This window comes from Schistocerca piceifrons, chromosome 4 (assembly GCF_021461385.2).
Source record: "Schistocerca piceifrons isolate TAMUIC-IGC-003096 chromosome 4, iqSchPice1.1, whole genome shotgun sequence".
In the NCBI taxonomy this organism is placed as follows: Eukaryota; Metazoa; Arthropoda; class Insecta; order Orthoptera; family Acrididae; genus Schistocerca; species Schistocerca piceifrons.
This window is the reverse complement of record NC_060141.1, coordinates 744,827,295-744,852,557: the sequence shown is the minus strand read 5'-3', so window position 1 is coordinate 744,852,557 and position 25,263 is coordinate 744,827,295. Positions and strand designations below refer to the sequence as shown.

The 25,263-nt window shown below is 42.2% G+C and overlaps 1 protein-coding gene across 3 annotated transcripts in view; it reads left to right on the top strand.

The window, feature by feature from the left end:
• Positions 1-25,263, top strand: part of LOC124795060 (RNA-binding protein Raly-like) — a 431,777-nt gene that overhangs the window by 381,929 nt on the left and 24,585 nt on the right. For 2 of the 3 annotated variants that reach the window (XM_047258860.1, XM_047258859.1), the window contains exons 7-8: positions 4,613-4,741; positions 10,625-10,767. In XM_047258860.1, coding sequence (XP_047114816.1) covers positions 4,613-4,741; positions 10,625-10,767 — 272 coding nt within the window. The remainder of the gene's footprint in view (positions 1-4,612; positions 4,742-10,624; positions 10,768-25,263) is intronic. The other variant, XM_047258861.1, reaches the window with a different exon arrangement.

Sequence of the window (25,263 nt, the reverse complement as noted above, 5' to 3'; positions counted from 1 at the left end):
ACGTAGAAGATGAATATACTAATATAAATTATTGTTAGGCTCCGTCTCTTGAAAAACAGTGCTTCAAGGGAGACAACGCCATTTCGTGTGATCACTATCCACGCAGAAACTATGAAGACTGACAATTGGAAGTTCAGAATCAATTTGGAATCGAACGACTTACAAATGACCTGCCAAAGTGACCGAAATCACTAAGCCTGAGTAAGCAGATGGAAATTGCTAAAGCATAGCTCTACAGCAGTTCAAAGGAAAAAAATGGCAGTACCGCGTCAGTGGTGATATTTACGTGACACTGTCTTCTTTTGTAAAAGACGTTTCACGTGAAAAGGCAGATCGAGAATGGTTCAAGGAGAAATCAAACAGGAAGCCGCACAGTTTTAGATGTTATGAATGTCTTATCCACGGAGAGAGAAGGTCTCAATCGGTTGTTCTCGGTCCATTGCTTAACAATCTGCAGTTCGAAAGATTATTAAGACTGCAGCTGAATATCGCTGCAATATTCAGATGGTTGCTGTAGAATAACAACATAACTAATGTAATGAACTACCATAGGAAGAGAGTCTACATCGAAGCATTGATTCATACTTCAGGGTTTTGTACAAGTTCGAATATGTTTTTCATTGAGTGAACTGAATTCTGGATCGTACCATGGCCAACATTTCAACATTGTTGTCCCAGAATTCAGGTCTCCGTTCAAGACACATTATCCGCGAAACTGTAAGGAAGAATGCGAAATGTATGTCTCCTTGCTTACACAGAGTGGAGAAATACAGCTTCCACGAAATACTTCGTGCGCCTTACGGTAGGCAAAGGTGCAGATGATGTAAGTTGGATTGCCTACGTTAAGGTGCGTGGAACATTGTCCAGCGTAGTTTCACACTGTACAGTCACACTAGTCTGACAGAAGCCCGAACAACCACCTTTTGCAGCGCTCATCACTTCGAAAGGTACAGGAAGAGAGTCAGGGAGATTGTCCAAGGTATCGACAAGGATGTGAACTCGTGCTGGCTCCAGCACCGTGACCCATTGCGCCAGGTTTCTCGGTTCAGGATCCACGGTGACGGCCGAGGACATTCCACGGATCCTCAACTGGATTTAAACCGGAGGAGTTTGGTGGCCAGAGCAATATGGTAAACATATCCTGACGTTTTCCCAACCACGAACATACTGTGCGAGCTGTGGGACGTGGTGCATTGTGTTGCTGATAGATGCCAACGTGTCGAGGAAGAACAAACTGAGTACAGGAGAGGACATGATCCCCAGAGATAGATGCATACTTCTTTTGGTCCATTGTGTCCTCCAGAATGACGAGATTATCTGAAGAATCCCCAGACCATAATGTTTTCTCTTCTGATCTTGACCTTTCCAACGATTGTTGCAGGGTGTTTGCTTTCAGGCGTTTCATTCTGATGGAGCTTAAGGGGAACCCACCGTGGTTCAGGTCGAAAAAAATCGATTTTCGGCTTTTATCATATTTCGATAGATTAAGATTTTATTTAAGTAATCTGAAAAGGATTTTGCTGAAAAATTTTTTTTCGAGTGTGTAAAGAGCATTTTCCTACCACGCGTGTTTATGTGCCACGCCCACTTTTCTGTCACCCACTCTTCTGCATATATTTTAGATCTTTCTATCCCCTACATTTCACATTAGAGATTTTTTTTTTATACTCGCGACTGTGTTGACTATACTTGGAATGCAACGGTCGGTATTCTTTTGTTTCTGCTGTTTGTAAACAACACGCTTTCAAACACGCGATTAGTTTTGGTCAAGTGTGATTGCTTCTTTATATGTGTTTTGTTGTGTTTATTGAAGACGACGAAACGTAAAGGCATTTCCAAGAAACAAAAATTTAGAGGAAACAAGTTTAGAAAGATTTCTGTACAAGAGGTTATGTCGCCTGGCAACGATGTTTCTAATTGTAATTCTTCAACAAGTGCATCATCAAACAAGTTCTCACCATTTCAAGAGAGTTACAACGAATTTACTGTAAGTGACAAGGGGTGCAGTAACTTTATTATAAATGTTAGAATATTATCACATGTAATTTCTAAATTTGTACAATGAAGACAGTGTGGTGAGTCACAGAGTGTGAAAATTTGTGAGAGCGCCAGTGGGAGAAAAGGCCTAGCAATTGCTTTGTATTTAATTTGCACTAAATGCTCAGCTGTGATTTCATTTATGAGTTCTTTAAAACCAGATGCAAGTGGCTCTTATGAAATAAATATCAGATTAGTTTATGCCTTACGATCAATTGGCAAGGGCATGGCTGCAGGGAGAACATTTTGTTCAGTGAGAACTTACATCAGCCACCAAATAAATTTGAAAAACTGACTGCAATATCAGAGAAAGCTGTATATGAGGTCAATTAGGAAAACATGAAACTGGCAGCTAGGGAAGCAGTGGAAGAAAATGATTGATGTTCGGATATTGCAGTTGTTGATGGAAGTTGGCAGAAATAGGACATACTTCTCTGAATGGAGTAGTGACTGCCACGAGTGTGGACACCGGTAAAGTGTTAGATGTGGGGATACTGTCTAAATATTACAAATGTTGTAAAGTCAATGAACATAAAGAACACAACTGTGTGGTTAATTTTAGAGGAACAAGTGGTGGTATGGAAGTTCATGGAGTACACCAAATATTTCATCACTCCGTATAAACAAGAGGCGTGCGGTACACAAAATATTTGGGCGATGCTGACAGTAAGGTATACAAAAATGTGGTGAACTCTAAGCCATATGGTGATGCCATTATTAAGAAAATAGAATGCGTAGGCCATGTTCAAAAACGTTTAGGAACAAGGCTGAAAAAACTAACTGTTAATATGAGAGGAAAAAAATTAGAAGATGAAAAATTGTTAACCGGACAGGGTCAGTTAACTAAAACCGAAATAGAAAACTTGCAGGAATACTATGTGCAGGCAATTAGGAGAAATAAAGAAAATCTGGAGGCACTGAAGAGAGATGTTTAGGCCATATTCTTCCGTAAGTCCTCTAATGATGATAAGCCATGTCATGGATTGTGTCCCTCAGGAGAAAATTCATGGTGCAAATGCAATAGCGCTCAGGCAACTGGAGAACCTTATTCTCACCAGCTTACTCTTCCTATTGCTGTTATTACAGCAATTAAACCTATTTTCAGAGACTTGCCTCATCCTGACCTTGCATGGGCGGACACAGAACCCAAATGAATGTTTCAACAGCATAATTTGGAACCGCCTTCCTAAAACTGTATTTGTAGGCATGCATACAATGAAACTAGGAGTTCAAAATGCTGTTATTAGATTGATTTGTGGTAATAATGGAAAGTGTTGGGTACTGAAAAAGCTGGGAATTAATCCAGGTGAAAATACGAACACTGGGCTGCAACTTTGTGATAAAATGAGGATAGCCGGTGCAGGCAGGTCTGCATCTAATATGGCCAAGAAAGCAAGACAAACATCCAGGAAGGTGAAGAAGAAGCCGGAAGACCTGCTAAATTCCAAAGAAGGGCAATCATATGCAGCGGGACAGTTTTAATTAACTATAAGTAACAAATTTCAAAAGTTTTTTCTTTGAAGCAATTTCCCAAAACTAAAATTTTCAGAACATATGCCCCATTATATCAGAAACTATTATAGATAAATGAATGAAACTTTCAGAGACTCTGCATAACATAAAAAGCCACCTCTAGTACAACATTCATTACCATTCCCCCATCAGGAAGCTCACAAAAATATTTTCTGTAGAAAAAATTAATTTTTTTCCTAATAAATTTAAAAAAGTATTTCTTAAAACCTGTAAAATGGCTAAAGTAGATTTTAGTACAGTTGACTCTATTAGCATCGTGTAACATACAGTAAAAATATTTTTTCAGAAATGGGTCAAATACTTGCCTAAATTAACATGGGTTAGATAGACAGGGTGTGGTCCCCTTAAAATGTGATCCATCTTGAAAGGCCACCTGTCGCCACGCAGTGGACGTCCTGTTACGGTATCGGCGTGCAAATTCCAGTCAGCGTGGGTGCATTAGCCAGGCGACAGCTGTGGAGGCCCTTACGTAGCAACGTTCGCTGAACGGTCGCTGAGAAGACACTGTGACACTGTGACTAGGTTCATCTGGGCATTCAGTTTCTCAACAGATGTATTTTTATTCATCGGTACACATCTCCTCAGAATGTTCACTGCTGTTATCTTTGGCCTTTAGTGCACCACGAATACTTCTTCGCCGGTTTTGGATAGCGCCATTGTGCCATGCATGGCTTACTTTAAACACAGCAGCAGGTGAACAGTTTACAGACCTAGCTGTCTCAGACATGATTTCACACTTGGGAATGGAAGCCATTCATCATGACCTTACTCACATCAGTTAAATGACCCAGTTTCCAAATTACAACAACTTCGCTATTTGCCCCATGTTAGGCTTTATATACCCTCCACTTCTAGTGCTGCCACTTGTCGTCTGAGTGGTCACTGCACGTTGACGTCGAACATAGACGGTGGGAACATTATCGTGTCTGGACCACACATTTTGCCCTTCCTGAATTACCCAAATAAGTCGGAGTCTGTTTAACTTTTGTTAAGCTACTGGTTTCACATTGGACGCTTTCTATTTAGTACATTGTTGTTTCAGGTAATCCAGACATCTTGATCTGCGGTAACTGCCGTGAGATGTTCACCGACCTCCATGAACTCCTGGAGCACAAGAAGACGTACTGCAAGCTGCGCTTCACCTGCAAGTGCCACAACGGTCTGAAAATGAGTAAGGCCGCCCAACGAATACCAGCGCCAGCACAAAGAGACAGCTTGCGGAGCGTAACAGCACCGAAAATGAGACTGGATTAGAATAAACAGGCGTCGAGACTAGAAACATGGAAGGTGTTTGGGGGATAAGCGCAGATATTGTGATTATCGGTACCTTAATATTTAACGACATCAGGGTGTTCGTTGTTTTTCTTTGCGCCTAACAGTCTTCCCGCAAAGCGTCGCAGAATTTACTCAAAAATGGCTCTGAGCACTATGGGATTCAACTTCTGAGGTCAGCAGTCCCCTAGAACTTAGAACTACGTAAACCTAACTAACCTACGGACATCACACACATCCTTGCCCGAGGCAGGATTCGAACCTGCGACCGTAACGATCGCGCGGTTCCAGACTGAAGCGCCTAGAACCGCTCGGCCACACCGGCCGGCAGACAGAATTTGCTGCCTGATGTTTTGTGCACAGTTGTAACCGCGCCACTAAGGGCACTACTCCTGTCAGTATAGACTGACCGTTCTGCCTCCATTTATCGAACTTCAACACCTGACTTGCTGCCCAGTGGAAAATTAGCATTGATGGTTTGTTCTTGCCACATGTATTTGGAGGTACTAACAATCCTTATAAAAGCACACTACTCCTAATAGCTACAATTGTTACTCTGCAAATCAGGTAAATACTGATGTAATGTTGTTCAGTACACTGTCCACAGTCACCAATAAAAATATCTGCACTTAATACCACTGACACTACTACAGTCATCTGGTGGGCTTTGGTAGTACGGGCTAAGGACTGACAGAAAAATTGTTAAATCAGTTGCACAATTTCACCTATGTGTTATCGCACAAAGTACTCAGGTGTACTGTAATGCATTCATGGAGGATTATTACGCATGACCTAACCGAGTCCATACATGCATCATCTATTTTTTACCTCCTTCTTCTATAAACACCAGCAGCAACGTGGCTCCAATGGGGACTAATCTGCGACCTTTTGCCCCAAGTGAAATATTCGAACAGGAAAGGAATCGTTAGGCCTGGAAAACAAATGGCGATACCAGCAATTGGATTTTTCTTTGTTATGTTGACACACGTTCCTAAATTACAATAGTCGAATGTCAACGTGATCTGTGGAAGAGGCTCTTTGGCTTATAAGAAAAATCATGAATACAGTGCCTTGTAACTTTTTTAGATAGCGTTGCCGTTAGTGTAAATTCACCGGCAGCAGCAGTGAGCCCTGTTTTCCTTCATTCTAAAAATGTTCTGAAGCGAGTAAGCAAATATTCAAATGTGGTCTCATTTAACTTCCCCATAACGCAACTGTTAAACGGCATCAGCAAATGAATACATTGACGTAGTTCACAATATACTGGATTACAGGCGATTTTAAGCAGTAGATGAAGTACATCTATAAGAAAGAATGTATATTAAGAATTAACTATGGGAAAGGTTTTCGCTACAAAAGTAAAAACTTTGCACAATGTGGACATAAACCCATAGCAAAAAAAAAAGTCTTCATCGAGCTGTTCCTGATCTGTGGGTCTACCCTTCCACGCTACAGATGAAAAAGCTATGAAAGCAGCTACTGGAAGCCACTGACGCATTATCGAAAGAGGTGTATCCAGTCTCATCTAACATAAAGTGCACCGCAATTTTTTTCTTGTTGTTCACTTTCAAAGGAGCAGAGAAAAAGAGGGGCACTACGCAATAATTATCGTGGAAATGCTTTTGGAAGTGACAGATAAGAGAGACTCAGAATTCATATGGAAACGTCTTCTTTTTTCATGAAAATGCTCATGCCGAGAAACGCGATTTGACGCTAGATGGATAAATTGTAACAACTTTTTTGCCAAAAGTTTTGGCACCCTCTGACTAGTGGCCGATATCTGAGAAAGCGTGCAATCGAGAACGCTTTCTTCCAATTTTCGGTGCCTTATGGACACTGTGTAACGGTCTGTTTCCATTGTGGAATTCAATGTGTCTTCCTGTCCAGTGGACATTGTTGTGGGTTGGCAAGAGAGCCAACCCGGTTTACTAGAGGAAGCCGAAAGGCACGCGTTTTAGCTCACACAGGCTGGCGTGAGGTCTGGAACAGGACAAGGATATTAGACTTTATAAAAAGGGACGTAGCTTGTGGAATACTTAACTTTAATCCATAAATGGTAAACATCGCTCTTGACGGTACATGTTTTACAGCATCAATAGTAACTGGTAATGGCGCCTTGCTAGGTCGTAGCAAATGACGTAGCTGAAGGCTATGCTAACTATCGTCTCGGCAAATGAGAGCGTATGTAGTCAGTGAACCATCGCTAGCAAAGTCGGCTGTACAACTGGGCGAGTGCTAGGAAGTCTGTAGGCCTGCCGTGTGGCGGTGCTCTGTCTGCAATCACTGATAGTGGCGACACGCGGGTCCGACGTATACTAACGGACCGCGGCCGATTTAAAGGCTACCACGTAGCAAGTGTGGTGTATGGCGGTGACACCGCAGACATAATGAATAACTGTTAATGTGTTTATGTTGTCGTAGCGTTGCTTTCCTCTCAACTAGACGGAAAACATGAATCGAGGACGCTGATGGGGATTACAAAATTGTGGATCATGTTCTCCGACAGACAGCTTATGACGTTAACTGTTTGTGCCAGCAGTATTTACCCATGTGTTTAATTATTAATTGTCAAGTTAAGCACAGCTAGTAATCTTAGAACAACATTAGAAGACAGTGTTACTGGTAATTTGGTTATGTATAAATCCCATTTGTAGTTGTTGTTGTTCTTGTTGTGGTCTTAAGTTCTAAGACAGGTTGATGCAGCCCTCCATGCTACTCTATCCTGTGCAAGCCTCTTCATCTCTGAATAACTGCTACAACCTACATCCTTCTGAATCTAGTTGCTGTATTAATGTCTTGGTCTCCTACGACTCGTACACCCCACACTTCCCTCCAGTACTAAATTTGTGATCTCTTGATGTGTCAGAATGTGCCCTATCGACTTATCTCTTCTCCTATTCAGATTGGGCCACAAATTTCATTTCTCCCCAGTTATATTCATCACCTCTGTGGTGTCACCGCCAGACGCCACACTTGCTAGGTGGTAGCCTTTAAATCGGCCGCGGTCCGTTAGTATACATCGGACCCGCGTGTCGCCACTATCAGTGATTGCAGACCGAGCGCCGCCACACGGCAGGTCTAGTCTAGAGAGACTCCCTAGCACGCGTCCCAGTTGGACAACCGACTTCGCTAGCGATGGTTCACTAACTACATACGCTCTCATTTGCCGAGACAATAGTTAGAATAGCCTTCAGCTACGTCATTTGCTACGACCTAGCAAGGCGCCATTACCAGTTACTATTGATGCTGTAAAACATGTACCGTCAAGAGCGATGTTCACCAATTATGCATTAAAGTTAAGTATTCCAGCAGCTACGTACGTTTTTTGTTAGTCTCATTTCCTTGACCTGTTCCAGACCACACGCCAGCCTGCGTGAGCTAAAACGCGTGCCTTTCGGCTTCCTCTCATAGTGGGTTGTCTGTCATGCCAATCCAAAACAACCTCCCCATTAGTTACCAGATCTACCAATATAATCTTTGGCTTCTTCGGTAGCACCACTTTTCGAAAGGTTCTACCCTTTTTTTTTGCCAATACTGTGTATTACCAGATCTACCCATGTAATCTTTGGCTTCTTCGATAGCACCACATTTCGCAAGTTTCTACCCCTATTTTTTTGCCAACACTGTGTACTGAACACGTTTCATTTCCATACAAGGCTCCACTACATACAAATACTGTCATAAAAGACTTCTTCTTCAGAAACGCTTTTCTTCTCATTGCCGTTCTACACTTTATATCTTCTCTACTTCAGCCATCATTAGTTATTTTGCTGCCCAGATAACCAAAGTCATCTACTACGCTGCTTCGTTTCCTAATCTAATTCCCTCAGCAGCAATTGATTAAATTCGACTGCATTGCATTATCTTTGTTTTGTTTTTGTTGGCGTTCATCTTGTATCCTCCTTTCAAGACGATGTCCGTTCCGTTCAGCTATTCTTCCAAGTCCTTTGCTGTCTCTGACAGAATTACAGTGTCATCGGCAAACCTCGAGGTTTTTATTTCTTCGCTCTGAAATTTAATTCCTACTCCAACTTTTTCTTTCGTTTCCTTTACTGCTCGCTCGGTGTACGGATAGAAAACATCGGGGATGGGCTACATCGCTGTCTCACTCCCTTCTCAACCACTGCTTCCCTTTGAAGGCCCTCGACCCTTATAACTACCATATGGTTTTTGTACAAGGTGTAACATCATTTCGTCCCCTACATTTTATTTCCTCCACCTTCAGAATTTCAAAGACTGTAGCCCAGTCAACACTGTCAAAAGCTTTCTCTAAATCTACATTCGCTATAAACGTTGGTTTGCCTTTCGTTAACCTATCTTCCAAGAGGAGTTGTAGGGTCACTAATTCCTACGTTTCTCCAGAATCCAAACTAATCGTCCTCGAGGCTGGCTTCCACCAGTTATTCCATTCTTCTATAAATAATTCGTGTTGGCATTTTGCAAGCGTGAATTATTAAACTGATAATTCGGTAATATTCGCGCTAGTCAGCACCTACTTTCTTTGGAATTGTAAGTTTTATAGTCTTCTTGAAGTGTGAGGGTGTTTCACCTGTCTCAAGCATCTTGCCCACAAGATGGAAGAGTTTTGTCATGGTTGGCTTTCCCAAGTCCATCAATAGCTCTGTCTACCTTGTCCCTAATGAAATTTGCTTCTACATCCTTACATTTGTCCTCTAGCCATTCCTACTTAGCCATTTAGCACTTCTGTCAATCTCATTTGTTAGACGCTTGTATTCCCTTTCGCCTGCTTCATTTGCTGCAGTTTTATAATTCCCCTTTCATCAATTAAATTGAATAGTTTTCGTGTTATCCAAGAGTTTGTAATAGGCCACGTCTACTTGATCCCCTGCTGCCTTCCCTATTTCATCTCTGAAAGCTACCCATTCGTCTTCTAATGTATTCCTTTCCTCTGTTCTAGTCATTTATTGGCTAATGCTCTCTAGAATTCTCAACAACCTCTAGTTCTTTCAGCCTATACGGATCCCATCTTCTTAATATCCTACTTTTTGATACTGCATAGTTGTAATCTACAGCTCATAGCCAGTAAATTGTGGTGAGAGTACATCTCTGCGCATAGAAATGTCTTACAATTTTAAATATGTTTTCTATATCTCTGTCTTACCGGTATATGATCAGTCTTACACCTTCTAGCGTCTCCCGATCTTTTCTGTGTATACATTTCATTGTTCTTAAATTAATTGTTAGTGGTGATTAAATTACGCTCTGTGCAAAATTCTACCAGCCGGCTTCCTCTTTCATTCTTTTGCTCTAGTCAATATTCCAAATTTTCCTCCTCTTCTTTTTCCTGCTACTGAATTCCAGTCACTCATCAAAAATTTCCTCACTTTTAACTATGGGAATAATTTCTTTTATCTCATATTTTTTGAATCTTTCCATCATCTGTGGACCAAACTGGTATATGAACTAGTAATACTGTGGTGGGTCTCGGCTTCATGTTACCTTGCCTACTTTAATGCGTGCACCATGCTGTTTATAGTAGCTACCTAACATTCCTATTTTCTTTTTCGCTCTTAAACCTACTCCTAAGTTACCGCTGTTTGATGTTTATAACCCTGCATTTACTTGACCAGAAGTCCATTCCTCCTGCCACCGAACTTCTCTAATTACCATATATCTAACTGTAACCTATCCATTTTTCTTTCCAAATTTTCTAACCTACCTGCCCGATTAAGGGACCTAACTTTCCACGCTCCGATCCGTAGAACGCCAGTTTTGCTTCTCCTGATAACATTTATGGTAATTGTGTTGTCCTTTGTCTTAGAAGAGGATACGGCGCTGCTGTGCTTCCAGTGCAAGGACTCGTTCCACGACGCGTGGGACCTGATGGTGCACGTGCAGGCGGCCCACATGCTCAACATCTACCAGCTGGGGGTGGCCCGCGCGAACGGCAGCTTCAAGTCGGACGTGAGTACGCTCTGTGTCTCTCCACCACTAGTTTACAGTTCATTTATCCACAGCTGCAGTGACACCGTCACGCTCGCGGAAACGAGGCGTCCTTATCTCTAGCAGGTGTTTCTCTCGTATTTCCTCCCTATTCTCGCTTTCATTTGCATGTTTGCACTTTCTCGGCAGGGCAAGTAAGAGTTGATATCGATAAAATACACCGATACAAACAATTTAAAAAGCAGACAAAGCTCGAAACCATATCTAAAAAAATGAAAATTTGTAAACATTTCTCAAATTGCTAACATATATCTTCATTTGCAAAAAATTCCAGAAATTCCCTAAAACAGTCGTTTCTTTTAAAACGTGGATACTGTGATAGTGAACGTAAAAAGATGGAGACTTTGTAGGGAGCACATTGTGCTCATGTGGCAGCGATCTAGATGCTTGTAAAACAATAAACTGGTAGCTAAGATCGCAGGAATTCTTTTTATTCCATGATTACCGGTTTCGACGAAACTAAAGCCGCCATCATCGGATCCGATGATGGTGGCTTTAGTTTGGCCGAAACCTGTAATCATGGAATAAAAAGTATTTCTGCGATCATGGCTACCAGTTTTTTTCTTTTACAGGATGGAGACTGAACTTCACTAAATACTAAGGATCTGCAGTAGGAAAGAAGAGAATATTGACTGATTCAGGGCGACAGTTGCGAAGGTTTAGGCGGAGAAGGCTGATTTGAAAATGGAGCACGTTTAGTTTCGAACTGTTTGTGATGGGAATAAACACGAATTGACGTACCTTTACGATGGAGGAGCCTGGCATGTATTTAGGGAGAAAAATACGGTGGCGTAATGAAAAGTAATGCCTCCCAATCTTTCATGTGAAAACTCTTAAACCTTCTTAAATAAAACGAAAGCTGTTTAAATATAAACGAAAGTTGCAAACATTCTACAGCTTTATTCTCATTGTTTACTTGTTAGCAGCCCTCTGCCGCTAGATGACACCCAGTTGTATCGTGTTACATTGAGTCGTGTACAGTGCTTCAGAAATAGTGTGTTGTAATCGTATTTCGAGCTCGAAGAATTAGACCACTAGTGGACCACCCTGTCTCTCGACATGACAGTGCCATACTACACACGAGCGGTGGCGAAATCTTCAACAATCTTCATCGATCATCCTCCATATACACTCCTGGAAATGGAAGAAAGAACACATTGACACCGGTGTGTCAGACCCACCATACTTGCTCCGGACACTGCGAGAGGGCTGTACAAGCAATGATCACACGCACGGCACAGCGGACACACCAGGAACCGCGGTGTTGGCCGTCGAATGGCGCTAGCTGCGCAGCATTTGTGCACCGCCGCCTTCAGTGTCAGCCAGTTTGCCGTGGCATACGGAGCTCCATCGCAGTCTTTAACACTGGTAGCATGCCGCGACAGCGTGGACGTGAACCGTATGTGCAGTAGAAGGACTTTGAGCGAGGGCGTATAGTGGGCATGCGGGAGGCCGGATGGACGTACCGCCGAATTGCTCAACACGTGGGGCGTGAGGTCTCCACAGTACATCGATGTTGTCGCCAGTGGTCGGCGGAAGGTGCACGTGCCCGTCGACCAGGGACCGGACCGCAGCGACGCACGGATGCACGCCAAGACCGTAGGATCCTACGCAGTGCCGTAGGGGACCGCACCGCCACTTCCCAGCAAATTAGGGACACTGTTGCTCCTGGGGTATCGGCGAGGACCATTCGCAACCGTCTCCATGAAGCTGGGCTACGGTCCCGCACACCGTTAGGCCGTCTTCCGCTCACGCCCCAACATCGTGCAGCCCGCCTCCAGTGGTGTCGCGACAGGCGTGAATGGAGGGACGAATGGAGACGTGTCGTCTTCAGCGATGAGAGTCGCTTCTGCCTTGGTGCCAATGATGGTCGTATGCGTGTTTGGCGCCGTGCAGGTGAGCGCCACAATCAGGACTGCATACGACCGAGGCACACAGGGCCAACACCCGGCATCATGGTGTGGGGAGCGATCTCCTACACTGGCCGTACACCACTGGTGATCGTCGAGGGGATACTGAATAGTACACGGTACATCCAAACCGTCATCGAACCCATCGTTCTACCATTCCTAGACCGGCAAGGGAACTTGCTGTTCCAACAGGACAATGCACGTCCGCATGTATCCCGTGCCACCCAACGTGCTCTAGAAGGTGTAAGTCAACTACCCTGGCCAGCAAGATCTCCGGATCTGTCCCCCACTGAGCATGTTTGGGACTGGATGAAGCGTCGTCTCACGCGGTCTGCACGTCCAGCACGAACGCTGGTCCAACTGAGGCGCCAGGTGGAAATGGCATGGCAAGCCGTTCCACAGGACTACATCCAGCATCTCTACGATCGTCTCCATGGGAGAATAGCAGCCTGCATTGCTGCGAAAGGTGGATATACACTGTACTAGTGCCGACATTGTGCATGCTCTGTTGCCTGTGTCTATGTACCTGTGGTTCTGTCAGTGTGATCATGTGATGTATCTGACCCCAGGAATGTGTCAATAAAGTTTCCCCTTCCTGGGACAATGAATTCACGGTGTTCTTATTTCAATTTCCAGGAGTGTAGTATCGACTTGGCTCCATCATATTTACATCTGTTTTCAAAACTTAACAGAAATCCTTAGCGAACTTCACTTTGACAGTGATGAAGCGGTGGAAACAGAGCTGATGTTTAGGCTCCGTCAACAGTGTCAAACTTTCTTCAGTGACGGTATCAACAAAGTGGTCTTCCGTTCAGAGAAAGGTGTTTGTCGCCAGGAGGAATCTGTAGGGAAATAAACCTGTACACATGAACAATCAAGGTATAGAAAGTTAATAACGTATGTTTTATTTAAAAAAGTTTTTCGAGTTTTCACATAAAAAACTTGGAGGTGTTACTTATCAGCACGTCTTCGTAAAAAAAGAAAAAAAAATAGATTGGGTCACATGGGAAGCAGTCAGGTTCATTATAACGATAGATCTCCATGAGATTTTGTTAATATAGGTGTGCTAACCTGTAAAGCCGTTGAGAGAGGGTGTGGAGTGTGTGTTCGCGTGTAGACAGTTCAGTGTTACCTCACTGATACGACAGGTTACGAATGTGGGAGTTTGGGTAGTCTAGCTTTCATTTTGTATAACAGATGCACAGGTGTTCAGTTTATTCGAGACTGGACAGAAGTTAGATGAAATAATATAGGACTCCAGTGGGGGAGGATGAAGGTTGTTGAAAGCTATGTGAAGTTCACAGTATCAGAAGATTTCAAGAGAGTGACTGAATTTTGAGAAACCTGATACCCAGGAGACAGTTGCTTCGACTGAAATGGTTCAAATAAGGATTTCATACTTGTGTACGATAGTGAACTAATGTCGTAATGAACTTGCTGTAAAATCTCCTGTAAATGCCTTTTGGAAAAAATTAGAGGAGATAATGTATTGGGAAATCAACAAGTTATTTTATTTTTATTTATCTCGAAAATAGTGTTGTACTAAACGCTGTAAATCAACACCTGTTATTTGATGGAACGAAAGAAACCTATTCGCCAAAACACATCACATTTATTTCTCCAGACCTAGATTCCCGAGGAGACGTCTCTTTAATATTCAGTATGACTGTCTCACATAATAGATCTTAAGTTAATTACATAAAGTAACTCTCTCACAAGAAGTTCAAATTAAGGAGAGCTGTAGTCATGATATAAATTGCAAGAGATCAAAAGAAAAAGGTGAGACAGGAATAAATATAGTCAGATGGAATAAAATGTGATCTTTTCTGTAAAATTTAAAACTGTGGTTGAATTTAGTAGCATATCTGAGAACTACTAAACACTGTTTTTGTATGAACTCTTTGAATGTATAAAAGGAATAAATGTTTCGATCAACTAATCCTTCTCCAGTATGAGCAATTATTTCATAACAGATATATAAGTAGTGAAAACTTGTAGTAATTTAAATAAGCTACTTTTCCGTTAGTAACACTTTTACAGAGTACTTCACCAGCAGATAGAAGAGGTTATATTGACTGTTTCCACTGTGTGCCAGGTATAGCTAAAACACTAGTTATTATATGCTAAAACACTATATACACTCCTGGAAATTGAAATAAGAACACCGTGAATTCATTGTCCCAGGAAGGGGAAACTTTATTGACACATTCCTGGGGTCAGATACATCACATGATCACACTGACAGAACCACAGACACATAGACACAGGCAACAGAGCATGCACAATGTCCGCACTAGTACAGTGTATATCCACCTTTCGCAGCAATGCAGGCTGCTATTCTCCCATGGAGACGATCGTAGAGATGCTGGATGTAGTCCTGTGGAACGGCTTGCCATGCCATTTCCACCTGGCGCCTCAGTTGGACCAGCGTTCGTGCTGGACGTGTAGACCGCGTGAGACGACGCTTCATCCAGTCCCAAACATGCTCAATGGGGGACAGCTCCGGAGATCTTGCTGGCCAGGGTAGTTGACTTACACCTTCTAGAGCACGTTGGGTGGCACGGGATACATGCGGACGTGCATTGTCCTGTTGGAACAGCAAGTTCCCTTGCCGGTCTAGGAATGGTAGAACGATGGGTTCGATGACGGTTTGGATGTACCGTGCACTATTCAGTGTCCCCTCGACGATCACCAGGGGTGTACGGCCAGTGTAGGAGATCGCTCCCCACACCATGATGCCGGGTGTTGGCCCTGTGTGCCTCGGTCGTATGCAGTCCTGATTGTGGCGCTCACCTGCACGGCGCCAAACACGCATACGACCATCATTGGCACCAAGGCAGAAGCGACTCTCATCGCTGAAGACGACACGTCTCCATTCATCCCTCCATTCACGCCTGTCGCGACACCACTGGAGGCGGGCTGCACGATGTTGGGGCGTGAGCGGAAGACGGCCTAACGGTGTGCGGGACCGTAGCCCAGCTTCATGGAGACGGTTGCGAAAGGTCCTCGCCGATACCCCAGGAGCAACAGTGTCCCTAATTTGCTGGGAAGTGGCGGTGCGGTCCCCTACGGCACTGCGTAGGATCCTACGGTCTTGGCGTGCATCCGTGCGTCGCTGCGGTCCGGTCCCAGGTCGACGGGCACGTGCACCTTCCGCCGACCACTGGTGACAACATCGATGTACTGTGGAGACCTCACGCCCCACGTGTTGAGCAATTCGGCGGTACGTCCACCCGGCCTCCCGCATGCCCACTATACGCCCTCGCTCAAAGTCCGTCAACTGCACATACGGTTCACGTCCACGCTGTCGCGGCATGCTACCAGTGTTAAAGACTGCGATGGAGCTCCGTATGCCACGGCAAACTGGCTGACACTGACGGCGGCGGTGCACAAATGCTGCGCAGCTAGCGCCATTCGACGGCCAACATCGCGGTTCCTGGTGTGTCCGCTGTGCCGTGCGTGTGATCATTGCTTGTACAGCCCTCTCGCAGTGTCCGGAGCAAGTATGGTGGGTCTGACACACCGGTGTCAATGTGTTCTTTTTTCCATTTCCAGGAGTGTATAATATGCGTGTATGTCAGCAGCATTGGGATAGTAAAAAACTTTAAACTATTGTCTGTACCGCCAGCACAATATAATTGTAATAACTTTCTTTCAAAGAAATACACACCAAAACAAAATACGAGAAAGGAAATAATGAGTGTCAAAATATATACCAGTTTGGGAAAACGTGAATTCAAATAAAATTCGATCATTGGAGATTATTTATCAAAATATTAGTAAAATTTTACAAATATTTAAAATTTTAAAGGACAGTATTAGTTGATTCTAAAATACACACATCTAAAAGAGTTTTGCATCACCTCGGTTCCGAGAGTTCCGGTACCTGTACATTTCTGCCCCCCAAAATATCAGGGAACCTCCAGCTTGCTACACTCGCTTGACAGTGTGTCTACGGCGTTCAGCCTGACCGGGTTGCCTCCAAACACGTCTCCGACGATTGTCTGGTTGAAGGTATATGCGACACTCATCGACGAAGAGAACGTGATGCCAATCCTGAGCGGTCCATTTGGCTGTTGTTGGGCACATCTGCACCGCGCTGCATCATGTCGTGGTTGCAAAGATGGACCTTGCCATGGGCATCGGGAGTGAAGTTGCGCATCATGCAGCCTTCTGCACACAGTTTAGAGTCGTAACATGATGTCCTGTGGCTGCACGAAAAGCATTATTCAACTTGGTGGCGTTGCTGTCAGGGTTCCTCCGAGCCATAATCTGTAGGTAGCGGTCATCCATTGCAGTAGTAGTAGCCCTTGGGCGTCCTGAGCGAAGCTTGTCATCAACAGTTCCTGTCCCTCTGTATCTCCGCCACGTCCGAACAACATCGCTTTGGTTTTCTCCGAGACGCCTGGACACTTCCTTTATTGAGAGTCCTTCCTGGCACAAAGTAACAATGCGGACGCGATCGAACCGCGTTATTGACCGTCTAGGCATGGTTGAACTATAGACAACACGAGCCGTCTACCTCCTTCCTGGTGGAATGACTGGAACTGATCGGCTGTCGGACCCCCTCCGCCTAATAGGCGCTGCTCAAGCATGGTTGTTTACATCTTTGGACGGGCTTAGTGACATCTCTGAACAGTGATAGGGACTGTGTCTGTGATACGGTATCGACAGTCAACGTCTATCTTCAGGAGTTCTGGGAACTGGGCTGATACAAAACGTTTTTTTTCGATGTGTGTACACTATCTTACGTCTTATGGTTGGTTAGTTTGTGGGGATTGAAGGGACCAGACTACAAAGGCCATCGGCTCCTTTACGTCTTATGAATATGCAGGTTACGATGTTAATGGTCCGGATTAAACATATAACATTTAGTAACATGAGAAGTAATTGAGATATTTATTGACGGTATGTTTCTACGAGTACAGTAACTCAAAATGATTTTTTGCACAACTTACCCAACTAGATCAGTGAACCAACTGATTTCAGATATTTCTCTGATATTCCGCAACTCATTGCATCTCCTTTCCAAACTCTCTTTTCTCCACAAATATCCTAGCCCTTATTTCTTCTGTACACCTTCCATTCCCTGTCCCACTGGATTATGCTCTTCAGAATTGTTGCCGGAGACAGGAAATTGTAACATATACGAGGTGTTCGGATTAAACATATAACTTGTAATTGAGATATTTATTGCCAGCATGTTTCTACGAGTACGGCAACACAAAATAATTTTTTACACAACTTACCCAACTCAATCAGTGCACCATTAGAGACGCGACAGAGATAAGATCTGTATTCGTGTTCTCTTCAAATGTTTTGCAGTATGGCAAGCGTAACATTTGCGATTGCTGCACGAATGCGACGGCACAAATGTTGCGGCAGATCACAGACTGGTGTCCGGTACACCTGACGTTCATAAACCCCCATAGAAAACAAATTAAGTGGGCTAATGTCTGAGGTTCTAGGAGGGAAAGCCATCCACGGACGACATGTCACAATCCAGTGATCTGGGAACTCACGATCCAAGAAATTGCTCACAATATTCGCAAAATGACGTTGAAAGATCTCGTTGCGAGGAAGTTGTGTCACAGCATACAGCTCCAACATGTCTACGTTCGTTGTTACACTAACTGTTGGCTCCAAGTGTGGGGGAGGTGGATTCAGTTTCCCATATGCGATAACTGTGTGTGTGTAATGTGCCGGAAGTGTGGAATGTAGCCTACTCCGAGAAACAGACGGGAAATGCCTCGTATTCACCCATTTTTGCCAGAATTATATCCAATATAGCCTCATATTTGGTTTTTTGACGAAGTTGCACTTTCTACGCCCGTAGGCGCAGCCTTTTATGGAAGACATTATCTAACTGTTATATAAGGTAACTAACTACCTACTTGCTCGTCCGATTGACTTTACAAGGCCTCCGCTGGAAGGACGTACGGATTAATTCAGCAGTAGCCTGTGGAACTGCGTGGTTAGAGTCGTGGGCCAACGTCGAAAGCAAACTTCCAGTTTCCCTAAGTCGCTTGTCCCATTTCATTATTGTATGTGGGAACATAGTCTGTTGGTCGCAACCCATATTCACGCATAAAACGACATTGTTACAGTGTAATAGAGTTTAGCTACGCGAGAGGAAACACACAGAAACCTTCTTCTGTGCAATCCACGTGGACACTGACTCGTTTTTAGGCGAACAAAGGTGAACAAGGTAGTTACCCGCTTGCGCGTACGCGGTATCATCTGCCGCAAACAACCACAGACAAAATTTTTAGTTATCATACCTTGAGAAGTAATTCACCAATAAACACCTCAGTTACGTTTCAATTATTATTAATATTATTATTCTATTATTCTCATTATTGTTCATATTATTATTATATTCATATTATTATTTGTTTAACAAATACACTCTGTATTTTTGGAGAATGATGGTATTGTACTGGCACAAGAAAAATAATCTTTTACTATAATTTTCTACTGCCCCGAGCTGTGATACGAGCCCTGCAACGTGATGGTTGGCACCACTGGCTGGCATGTCGTGGGTCGCCACTTCAAACACATCCCTCAGTGATTATTTTAGTATTGATAATTTCTGGAAGGTTTATGTTTCTAATGTCTCTTTATTCTGGAATATTCAATGTCTGTATAAATAGCTTCACACCCAAAAGATCGGTTTTGTTCAGGCTGTATGTTGACGTCACCAGTAAACGTGCTTTCAGTGGAGGGCAGCTGTTACCGCCACCGGCTGTTGCTCATTTGACATAACTGCCTAGTTTATAAAATTATACTGTCAAATTTTCAAAGTTTTATTTCTTGACAATAAGTCGGATTTCTGTACATAGTTAAAAAGAATGGTAGATGATTCCTCCACCAATTATCAAAAGGAGGTTTAATAAACCTTACCTACATCATGAACAACCTCATTTGTGAAAAATGGTATATGAACAGCAAAGTAATGGTGAATGATCAGTAATGGGACACTGTTCTTACTGGCAGAACTGACAGGAAACAATGCACTATATTAAAATTTTGAATACATGTGCTAATAAGAACAGTTTTCAATTTCAGTGTGTTTCTTCCACATTTTCTCACCCTTTTTGTCATATTTGCAAATCTGGCAATCCTTCACAATTCCTAAATACATATGGGAATAAATACATTTGGGAAGTGGATATATATCCTAATCTCCTCCCCCCTCTCCTTGTCTACCTTCTTCTCTCCCCTCTCTCTTCATCTTCTCCTCTCCTCTCCCCCTCATCCAACCTCTCTGACTGAGCCTTGTTAATTTAAACGAAAACTCTCTTGGGAATTAAATTCGCTTAAAATGAATAGCAAAATTGGCTGGGCTCAATGAGTAGTATGAAAGAGACTACATCATTGGGCCTGCGAGAATGGCAGCTTCAATGATAGCATTTGACGTAGTTTTTATCTGCGAACGTGTAGCTTTACAAAGATAGCAGTAGATCCAATTTTCCCACTTTCTCTTAAAGCTGACTGCTAGCGAGAAAACGAAACGACACAGATTCGCAGCACAGTATAGCATCTTCTTTCCCGTAGTCGATTTTAACAGAAAACTGTACATTGTTGTTTTAAAAGTTTAGCCTAGGTCTATCTAAATGTTTATTAGAGTATCGTGTAAAAATCTGAAGTAAATCAGCCAAGATTTTTCTGCGTTTTCTCATAAAAACGTTTCCTTCTTGTATACTGTATAAAATAATTGACGTATTAAATGAATACTAAAAACAGCATGTAGCCTATGTGTAAAAATTTGAAGTAAACTGGTGAAGAACTTTTTGAGATTCTTGGTAACAACGATAGAACACGACTTGTCTTTATAGTGGTACAGAACACATTTGTTTGTGTACAGCACTTTTTAAAACATGAATAACCTATGTCCATCCGAACGTCTGTTACAATATCGTGTAAAAAGTAGATGTAAAATGGTCAAGAGCTTCTCGAATACGTTAAGCAGGTTAATAGCAAACTTAGTAGTATAAAGCACATTATAACTAAAAATTAAGATATTGATCTAATTTTCCTTCAAATTAGTAAATTTAATTTCTATTATGTTAGAGAGCTACTGAATGTAGGCATACTTTCGTTGTTATAAGTAGCCGCAAGAGCTGAAATAATTTTTAATTGTTGATTCCTCAAATAAAAAACAAAAAATAGATATTAAATAGTATTTCATAGCTCGTCATTTTCAGGTACTGCTGAAACAGCATTATTCGATGTTCTTGGAGCTTCATTACTAATATTAAAAAATTCCCTCGTCTCATATTTTCACGCGTAAGCACTAGTTAAATCAGTCGCTATCACATCAATTCAAACATTTCGAGAATGTGTGAAATGAATTCGGAGGCTTCCACAACACATTGATGATGTATTTCCCTATTACGTATATCTGTTGTATCACGCATTTGTTTTAGCTTATTATGTAGATAATAATCCACTAATCTGAATTCGTACTAGTTAGAGAAGACAGACAGATAACTGTGGGTATAAAAACGGCATGGCAAATAGTCTTCGTCCCTATTGTTCAACCTCAGACGCATTGACGGAAGTAAAAGGAACGCCAAGAAGTGGGAATAAACTTCAGGTTCCATGGATATTCTGTCTATAGGATTACGGAAGTCGGTGGTCATAAGTGTACACTCTGATCTGTATAGAACTAATAGACTTGGATGACAGAGCTGACGTCATGTTAAGCCACGACAACACTTTCCAAATAACTCATGGCACAAAAAGTTATAGTGATGGATGTTTCTCATTCTAATCAGTGAACAAGTTTTGCTGCGACCGAATTCTATCCTTTCTTTCACCTGAAGAAATTCCTGGGTTACCAACATATTCACAGCGATGATAAGATACTGGGAAATGCCACACGCAGTTTTCAAACACCTAACTGCAAATTCAGAATGTGTTAATAAAAGGAAAAACGTTTTAGCGTTCACTGTAAAGTGTTATTCCTTGATGTTTTCTGAAATATTCTTGTTTTTCATATAATCTCTTTGAAGTTTGTTTAATGTATGAAATAAACTGTATCCTGAGAAAATATACGGTTCATAAATAAAACTGTGTAATTCAGACTTTATTATTTACAACAGGATATGGGCCCAGAGCACATCTGAAAAACCGAGCGAGGTGGCGCAGTGGTTAGCACACTGGACTCACATTCGGGAGGACGACGGTTCAATCCCGTCTGCGGCCATCCTGATTTAGGTTTTCCGTGATTTCCCTAAATCGCTTCAGGCAAATGCCGCGATGGTTCCTTTGAAAGGGCACGGCCGATTTTCTTCCCCATCCTTCCCTCACCCGAGCATGCACTCCGTCTCTAATGACCTCGTTGTCGACGGGACGTTAAACACTGATCTCCTCCTCCTCCTCCACACCTGAGAAACAAAATACACCTTTTCTGAAAAAGAAAATTGATTCAATCAAGTGCGTGCTAACAGAAGAGTTTTCTGTTGAATCGAGATGTAGGGTAAGAATATGGCTACAAATGGAGATTATAAACTGAATATTGATAAACTTGAAGGGCCCTATGATTGGGCAAAATGGAAATGGCAAATGTCTGTGGTGCTCCGTTTGAATGAGCTCGAAGACATTGCTACCGTTAGTCGCGAACCTGTTGTCTTGCCTCGGGAACCTGCTACTGAATAGAGGGCATCGTATGCTGAATAGTATAAGAATAACGCGAAAGCAGCAAGTCTAATAGCAAGGACTCTTAAGCAAACCAGTTGCTGAACTTGCGTTGTACAAAAATTTTAAAGAAGTATGGGACAAACTACATGCACTACTTGAACGCAGCAGCATACAACATGTTAACTGAAACCTTTTTTCGCGTTAAACACGACGAAAGAGAAGATATTAGCACACACGTGGCTAAGCTGGAGGAGTTATTTGTAGATCTAAATTATAAATAAACGAAACATGAAGAGAACACTTTGTCTGAAAGAATATCAAATAGTAGAATTTTATCTGCGCTAAGAAAGGATTATGATAATTTTATAGATCTCTGGGAGACAATACCAGCAGAAAATCAGAGACTGAACTTATTTCTTGAAAAGTTTTGTACCACTGAAATGCGTGAACAGAATGCAACGGACGTAACTGCATTTGTCGTTTGTAACACACGGAAGAAGAGCGAGCAAAACAAAAATTTTCGTGCAATAAATGTAAACAATTTGGTCACTGGAGAGCGGAAAGTTCACTGAACGTCCCTGAACGCAATAGCCCGAGGTAAGAACAGAAGGTGAATGGTAACACTGCATTTACTTCTGCGCCAATTGTTTCGCCTAAGAGAAATTATATTGACGTAAATGAATGGTATTGTGATAGTGGTGCATATCACTCCAAGCATAATACTCTGAATAAACAATACTTCGTTTTGTACAGTGAATTTGATACTCCTGAAGTAGTTTCATTAGGAAAGCAAGGTACTACTATGCTTGCATTTGGTCAAGGAACAGTCGAAAGAAATGGTACAGTGCTGGCATGGAAAATGCTTTATATGCCACCGATGCAAGTGCCCACTTGCCCGCAGCCAGAGCAGCCGCATGTAACGGCTACGACATTATGTATATTTTACAGGTGATTTCAATAAATTTCATCGAATTTTCTTTTTGAAGCACAAAAACGAAGTTTGCGATGTGTTTAAACATTTTTTAAATGAAGCTCAAACCAAAAGTCGTGCTGTTAAACAGTTCAGATGTGACGGAGGTAAAGAATTTTGTAACAACATTTGAGTTAACGAATCGTTCAAATTTAAGAGAACAGAATTACTGACTACGCCACCCTGTACTGCTGAACACAATGGTTTGGCCGAACGTGAAAGCAGAACAATTGTTGAAGCGGTGCGCCCGATGTAGAACGCAAGCAAACTACCAAGAGGATTGTGGGCAGAAGCTTGCAGTACTGCAGTGTATATTTTAAAACGTACTGGAAGGTCTTCGGTTCCAGAGAAATTTCATTATGACCTGTGGTACAATCGACCAGTAGGACAATTTGATCACGTCAGAATTTTTGGTACAGGTTTCTATGTTCACATAAAAATTCTCGTTTAAAGTTTGATGGTAAGGTTGTTTTTAGTCAACGACAAAAATGGATTTAGAGCCTGGATTCCTTCCAAAACGAAAGCGATCTTGAGTCGTGATGTAAAATTTAAGCCAGAAATAGTTTGTAATTTACATAGTGATCGTATCAGATTTGACATTCCTTGGCATGCTGCATCCAGTGGAATTCACGGTGAAGAAACATTCAACGCACTTCAAGTATCAGATGACAATAATTTAGAAGTAACAGAATTCATGAAAGCCGAAACATATTAATTTTCTGACGAAGGTAAATTGGAGAGTAGTCGATGACGAAGAAAACGAGCCTGGATAGAAAGTGGCGAGTTCTTGATGATAACAAAAGTTTGTGTTGGGGAATATATGGATTCAAACTGTATTACTGACGTGTTGCAGTCAGATAGAAGGAAAAATGAATGCAGGCTATTAATGAAAAAATAGTCACTGAAGAGAAATAATACATGGGTGTTAGTTGGACATACCACGAATGCCAAAGCATTGCAAAATCGCTGGGTTCTGTGTCGAAAAGCAGCAGCTCATGAAAGCACCCGCTTTGAAACCCGGTTAATTGATAAACGGTGTATTCAGCAAGCAAGAATAAATTATGGAGATGTTTATAATCCTGTTGCACGTTATGACACAATTCGAGTTTTGCTACCGGTAGCTGCTTCAAAAAAGATGGTGTTGAAACAAAGTGATGATGAAACAAACGGCCTTTTTGAATGGAATACTTTCAGATGAAGTGTACACGGAGCAACTACAGGGCTTCGAAGATAATACACATCGAGTGTGTCTCTCGGAAAGGACTCTTATGGACTCAGACAAGCACCACGCTGTTGGAACAAACGTTTTATGGGAGCCACGAATAAAGCGGGCATTCAAAACAATGCTGCAGATCCCTGCTTGCTTTATAGTAAATACAATGGAAATAGACTTTATGTAGCAACTTACGTTGATAATGGTCTAATAGTTGGCAATGACAAAGAAGAAATTACAGTTTTTCTGAACACTTTACAACGTGAATTAGATATAACAAAGGATCCTTGAAAATTTTCTTGACATAAAAATAAAGCAAAATGAAGGGGGAGCGATTAAGATAAGTTAGGAACAACACACGAAACAGTATTTTCCAATATTTGTCGCGTGTATTTTTCCTGACTTATCATAATCGTTCTATCTTCATTTTGCTTTATTTTCATGCCAAGAAAATTTCGAATGGTCGCATCCAACATGATATCAACTCCGGTTGAATATGAAGAACATGATCAGAATGAAGCAGTTTCGTCCTCTGTCCCCTACTGAGAGACAGCTGGATGTATTATGTATCCCTCAATAGTAACTCGTCCAGACATAACTTATGCAGTTAATAAAGCTGCTCCAACTACGGAAAAACCAACCACTAAGGACTGGAATCGAGTGAAACTCATGTTTCGATACATGAAAGCCACATTTAATTATGGCATTGTCTATGATAA